Source organism: Pediculus humanus, genomic scaffold, assembly GCF_000006295.1.
Source record: "Pediculus humanus corporis 1103172107667 genomic scaffold, whole genome shotgun sequence".
NCBI classification, from domain to species: domain Eukaryota; kingdom Metazoa; phylum Arthropoda; class Insecta; order Psocodea; family Pediculidae; genus Pediculus; species Pediculus humanus.
Window position 1 is genome coordinate 947,773 of NW_002987276.1, and position 7,067 is coordinate 954,839.

Consider the following 7,067-nt stretch of genomic DNA (forward strand, 5'->3'; position numbering starts at 1 on the left):
GTGCATGGACCTACTGTCGTAACCGGGCTTGGAATGTGGTTGTACCACTCCTTGGGTAATCCATCCATTCCATATTCTCGGCATATATTCCAATGGAGATATTGACATATTTTATTGTGCCTTTCTAAGTATTCATGTTTTGCCAGTATCGGACAACCGGAAATTAAATGATCGATGGTTTCCGATTGTGATTGGCAAATTCGGCACTTGTCATCTTGGCGGACTTTGAGAATTACTTTTTCATAGTTATGGGTCCGCAATGCCTGATCTTGAGCCGCTGTAATAAACGCTTCTGTTTCTATTTTAAGTTTTCCACGTCGTAGCCAATTGTGCGTGCTCTTCTTATTAATATCGTCGGCATTTATTCTTTTTAGGTATTGCCCATGTAATTTTTTCTGTTCCCATTTGCCTTTTAATTTCTTCTGAGATTGGGCTTTGCTATTATAAGTTGCAAGTTGCCCTTCTTCCATTATCTCATTTTCTTTATTTTCTTGGACGATTTGTTTTGCCCTTTTCAGAACTCCTTTTTTTGTAGTTTTTTCTTCTGCATGTATAACTTGGGCTAAAATAGGGTCCTCTTGATGGGATTCTATGTATTTTCCCATTCCAATAATGGCATTCTGGTGTGCCGCTTCTATTTGTCTTAATCCTCTTCCTCCATCTTTCCTGCTGACGTACAATCTATCCACATCAGCCTTTGGATGTAACGCACCATTCATGGTTAATATTTTTCTTGTCCTTCTATCTAGGTGCGTGATTTCTTCTTTCGTCCAGTCTACGAGGCCAAAACTATATTCTATTACAGGAACTGCTAATGTGCCGACGGCGGTTATCTTATTTCTTCCATTCAGTTCCGACTGTAATATAAGCCTCAATCTTTTAAAATATTCTCTTTTCAATCGAGGTTTAATTTCCTTGTTGGCTATCCCAAAATTTTCTTCAATCCCCAGATATTTGTATGATGATCCAGGGTCCATTATTATTATTATTATTATTATTATTACTATTGAGTTGAGTAATTATAAAAACTTGGCGAGTTTCTTATTAATTTTCCTTACGGTCTGTAATTATCATTTGTTGCAATTAAAAAAAAAATTTTTTTTTTTTTTTTTTTTTTGTGTACGGCAATTAAAATTTTTTCTTTTAAACATACATATATTTTTAAATTACAAAAAGAAAAATTATTATAAAATGTCATTGGTTAAATCGTTTAACAATATAATTAAAAAATTTTTATTTTTTTTTTATTTAATTTTCAGCTTCGTCGAAAACCAAAAACTAAAAAAATGTCGTTCAAACGTTTTTGTTGTTGTTGTTATTATGACAAAAGACGAGCGACGTTTATTACGTTCGCGAATCGTCGTGGAACCCTCGGTTCGACTCGATTTCCTTGGGAATAAAAACAAAAAAAAGAAAGAAAAATTATAAAAAACCGGGATACGGTTTTGTAAATCATGCGTCACATTCATATCAAGCCAAATATCAACAGCAGCAGCAGCAGTAACAAAAGCAATGTCAGTAGCAGCGGTGGTTCGAGTAGTAGCAGTTCGAAACAATTGACTAGTATCACGCAGAAATCTGGGAGCGGCGGCGGCGGCGGCGGCGGAGGTGGCGGCTCTGCAAAAAGAATTCAAAGTGATACGGTTAATAAAACGTCGCAAAAAAAAAAGAAACAGAAAGAGAAAAATTTGACGAAGGTGAAGTGTTTAAAGGTGAAAAAATACGTTAAAAAATCATCGGACAAAGGAAACAAATCGGAAAAGGGAAAGAAAAAAAAATACAAATGTAATGTCGTGACGAAAAAAACGAGCAGCGTGACCGTCGTGAAAAAAATCAAAAAACCAAATGAAAAATTGAAAAAATTAAAATTGAAAACGAATAAAAAAACTACTGCTGGTGGTGGTAGCGGTGGTGGCGGTGGCGGTGTTGTTCCTCCTTCTTCATCTAAGAAAACCGTGAAAAAGTGTGGTAAAGTGTCGGATAACGATGGTCCTCCGACGTTGTGCGAGACTTTCAGTCGAATCACGACAATGGTCGCGGAAACTGTCATAAATGAAAAAGAAAATCAAAGATTGACGGAGAGTTTGATGGGAAAAGTCAAAAGGGAATTGGACGGTTCGAATTCGTCGAAAAGCAAAGGAGGAGAAACGAGTTCGTCGGTCGAAGTGACGAAATCTAAAAAATCCGCGTCGACCGAAACCGAAGCGTCGAAAATAAAAGTATCGAGCAAAAAGGGAGGAGACCCGGTTAAAAAATTAAAAGGAGGATGGAAAAAGACTAAAATAAAAAAAATGAAAAGCGAACCGAAAAAGAACAAGAGCGTAAATAATAACAATAATAATAATAATAATAATAATAATAATAATAATAGTAAAAAAACGAGTGAAAAACCAACTTTGGACCATACGGAAAATTTAATCAAAGTATTGAAAGATGAAGAAATTTCACTCGCTTTCGGAAAAGGGATCGGAACGCGGAGAAAATCCACGGCGGGATCCACGGACACGGAACACAAATCCGAAAATCCAGACTCGGGTAAAACCAAAACGGAAATGACGAGTCAAAAATCGGAAAAATCGAAAAAAAAAATGACGGGAAAAACGTTGATGAAAAAAACGACGGCCGTCGTTAAAAAGGAAAAGGCAAAATCGAAAATGACGGAAACGCAATCGTCGAAAAAATCCAACGAAGATGGGAAAAAGAGTTCGGACAAGAGTAATAAAGATGATCAGTCGTCGACGTCGAAGGAAAACGTTCATAAAAGTTCGGCGACGAAAAAAGATTCAATTAAAACGAAGTTGCCTTTAAAAAAGAAAACTGTCGGAAAAGTCATGCAAAGTCATGCGAAGAAAAAAGTTTCACTCAAAGGTGCCAAATCTCCCAAATCGAAACAAATCGGATCAGAAACGGACGGTTCTAATTCCGACGAATTGACTCTCAACATACTTCAAAAGAAAACGAAAAAATCAAAATTGGATGCCGAGTCGAACGGTAAAGGAGTCAAATTCGAAAATGAAAATAGGATTAAGATCGAAGACAAAAGCGACGATTCGGAAAAGATTTCCAAAAGTAAAAAAGTGAGTAAAGTTAAAAAAGAAGAAAAGGGTGAAAATTCGAATAGTTTTTATAAAAAAAATGTAGAAGGATCCGCTGGGAGAGACAAAAAAATCGTCATAAAAGAAACAGAAGAGTCCGACACAGATGAAGACATGGAATTGAAAAGGATAATGGCTAAGAAACTTGGAAGGAGCATCAAAACCATGCCCGATGCGAAAAAGAAAAAATCCGATACGCCGGGAAAAACGAGTCACGATCCCGAACAGAGAGCCAAAAGGTTGAGACTTTTCGGATTTTGGAGCGGGCCCAAAAGGCACAGAGTTGCGAGTCTTAACGCTTTGGCAAAAGTTCATTGCTTGTACGAGAACGAGAGCAAAGGTGTTTTGGCCGAAATCGAAAAATTGGCGCAAGTCATGAAACCGGATGAGAAAAAAGGAGATAAAAAAGATGGGAAATCGGACAAGAAAGGAATGACCGGAAGGAAATCATCGGGAAAAGATTCCGAGAGTGAGAAAATCGACGGCGTCGTGGTGAATAAGAGAATTCTGAGAGGAACGCCCGGAACTAGGGGAGCCGGAAAACATTGGGATATGTTCGCGGGTGATTCGACGACTTCTCTGTCGTCGGTTTCGTCAGACGAAAGTCACAGCGACACGGATAAACCGAAAGAAAAGAAATTGCCCCTTCAGCCGAGCTACCGTCAAAAAATGTTGAAAAAAGAAAGCGAGAACAAGCGAGACAATTCCAAAACTCGAAAACGTCGGAGAAACAATGAAATCGGCCTCACGATGGATTTAAAAGACATGGTCGTGAGAAAGAGGATGGCGAGTTTAAACGCATCGGCCATACTCGCAGCCAGTTATTCGACGGAAAAAAGATCCGGTAGAAAAGACAGTTCGGGAACTTCGACGGAAGACGCGTCGTCGTCGAACGAAGACAGCTACCGATATTCCACGGACGAGAGAGAAAGTGCCGGAACCGGAAAAAGCACGAGTAAAAAATCAACGGAATCGGATAAGCAAGGAGAAGGGAAAAACAAAGAATCGGAATCGGGGACTCCGACCGAATGCGTCGAGTACAGGCACAAGAAACATTTTTGGAAAACGAAAGTCGAAAGTCTCAAGAAAACATCGAAGGAAAAGAGAAACAGTCCGAGTCCCATACTCGCGGAATTCGCATTGGAAAAAGATTTGTCGACGAAAGTTTTCGAAAAGGAAAAAAATGACGAGATAAACGTGGATAAAGAAAAGGATAAAGTCGGAAAATTGGGATATCCGCCGAAAAAATTCATCGACGGAAAATTAAAGGGTAAAACGGGAGATGGAAAGTATAAAAGCGAAACGATCGAATTGATGTGCGGAAAAGACGATAAGAAAAAATATTTGAAAAGAAAATTTTGCGAGGAAAACATGAAAAACATAAACATTGAAAAAATGAGCAGCGGAGGAAAGGAAAAGACTGACGAATACGAGTATAAAAGTGATTCCGATAACGGTCAAAGGAAATTAATAGAACTCAGAAACACGGGGGGTTCGAATAAGAAAGTTGCCGTCATAGTAAACCAAGACACGGACGTCACGATAACGGGCGTGTACGTCAACAGCACTCGGAGCACTCATCACGAGGGATTCTGCAGCATTGCCGGAATGCAATACAGGATATCGAGCACGAGTCACACGCAAACGGAAGCGACGGCCGTTCTCAAAACGAGTACGGCTTCCGAACAGGTAGGTAGCAGTAAGAATTTTTTTTTTTTTTTTTTATTTGGGGGGGAGGGTAAAGAAGACGAATCGATTGTAATTATTACGTTTTCCAGACGCCTCCGCCGACGGAGCCCACGAACTGTTCATCGCCGAGAATTCAAAAATCCTACACTCCGCTGTCGGCTCTGTCGAACATGCAACCCCCGGCTGGAGCTCCGCCTCACACGCATTTGCCTCCTCCCCCGCATCATCACCATCATTTGTGCGGAATCGGACAACATCGTCCGCCTCCGGATCATTACATGAGCCACGGTTCGATTTCTCACCAAAGACCCATGTCAATATTGAGCAGACGACACGGATGTTCGAGCGCTTTCACGGCTCCTCACTGTTCGTCACATCCCGCACCGGGTGGTTCTTTATCTCCGGCATCGGACGGCGAAGGATTCGGATCTCCACTTCCGTCTCACGGTGAGTAAAATTTAATTATTATCATTATCATCATCATCATCATCATTATCGTTTTTTTTTCTCTACGTATAGAGCGATTGACCCGTGCCGTGAGAAATCCTTTTTAACGTATAATACGCGTATTATTGAATAAGGAAGGAAGGGCTGAATGTCGGTACACGTTCAGAACCGTATCCGTGTTTTTTTTTATTTTTCCTCTCACGTGATTCCATTTCGTGAATTGAATTCATAATTTGATACTACCCTGAAAAAAAAAAAAAAAATATGTCAATGAACCGTTTTGCCTTAATCAACCCCCTTAAAATTGAATGAAACGCGTTGCGTTAAAGGTCCCGAGGTAAAAAAAAAAAAAAAAAAATGGCAGATGGTTCTTCTTTCAACCTTTTTTTTTTCCTTTTTTATTTTTTTCTTCATCTTTTTCCTTCTTCGGGGTCCTTCTTCCGAACAAAAGAGCATCTGCTTGTTAATACCAGTCTATTCACCGTTCATCCTTTGTCATTGTAAAAGAAATTTAATCACTTTATGGTTGGATTTAAAAAAAAAAATTTTTCCGTTCGAAACGAAAAATCACGCGATTCATCATCATCATCATCATCATCATTATTTTGTTTATAATTTGTTTGTTGTTTGTTTGTTTGTAAATACAACCGAAACGATAAGTTTGAAACGACGGTGAAGGGTGTGGGGGGCGGGGAAGAAAGAAAACGAATTTTTTTAATTTAAACGTTAATGTTTAAAGAAAAAAAATGGTCGTGTCAGCAGCCATTTTGACGTTCGTTTGTGCGTTCTTATACAGGCGTTTGTTGTTGTTGTTGTTGTTGTTGTTGTCGTCTTCGTAACAATTTACAATTTTTTTTCCTCTCTCGTTTTGTCGTCGTCGATTGAAAGGAAACAAGAAGAAAAAAAAAAGCGCGCGAATGATTATTACTTCCGGGTTTATTTAAAATCGGTTTCATAATGCCATCGATTTCCTTAACGATTATCGAATCGTTTTATCGTGAAAATTGTGGGAAATTTATTAAATAATATTTTATAAAGATCGATGATCGCCATAAATTTATTTAAATTTTATTTTAAAAAAAAATTTTTTTTCGTTTTTTCTTTACCGTTCGGTATGGGAAGTAGTGGTGGTAGTGGTAAATGAGATTCGAATTGAAAGTTATGACGTAGCCATTTTTAGTTCGTTTTTTTCCCGCTACAATCGTCGAGCGCTCGCGATGTTGGCAACGTATCGTGTCATTTATCTCTCTCTCGCTCACACTCTTGCATTCGCTACATTTGCTCTTTTCTCTCTCTCTCTCTCTCTCTCTCTCTCTCATTCCTCTGCCTCGATTAAAAAAAAATCGTGGCTCGTTTCAGTACACGTTGGAGTGGTTGAGAATTCACGGTCGAATTTTTATTTTTTATTTTTATTTTTGTTTTTGTTTGTTGTTGTTTTTTTTTTTTTTTTTGTTTGTCTCCCGATTTATTTTTCTCGAATTTTTTTTGTAACGCATTTTGTGGATTTTTTAATAAATTAATTCAAATAAAAAAAAAATAGAAAACAAACGACGGAGTGATAAGTGACAGGATTTGAAAAAATTGTTCGTTAAAAAAAAGTAAATAAATAAATAAAAGTGAGTTGATATGAATTAATTAAATAAAGTGTGAATGAGTGCGCGGCGGTAGTAGTAGGTGTGATGTCGCGTGTGACGTATTAATTACGTCATTTTGCCGGCTTTTAATTTTTTTTTTTTTTTTTGGTTTTCTCGTGCGCGGGTGCGTGCCCAGATTATTTTCTTTTAGTTTACCCTTCGCGTCTCGTAAGTCAGTCACTACTATTGCGTTGTAATCCCG

At 38.3% G+C, this 7,067-nt stretch overlaps 1 protein-coding gene across 1 annotated transcript; it reads left to right on the plus strand.

Annotated features, from left to right (window-relative positions):
* Positions 1-1,454: 1,454 nt before the first annotated feature.
* Phum_PHUM286800 (mediator of replication checkpoint protein, putative) lies at positions 1,455-5,338 on the plus strand (the record flags this gene model as incomplete). The annotated part of the gene is made up of 3 exons (XM_002426887.1): positions 1,455-4,784; positions 4,874-5,231; positions 5,304-5,338. 3 exons carry the CDS (start codon positions 1,455-1,457, stop codon positions 5,336-5,338), a joined length of 3,723 nt encoding a protein of 1,240 aa, XP_002426932.1.
* Between the last annotated feature and the right edge of the window lie 1,729 nt (positions 5,339-7,067).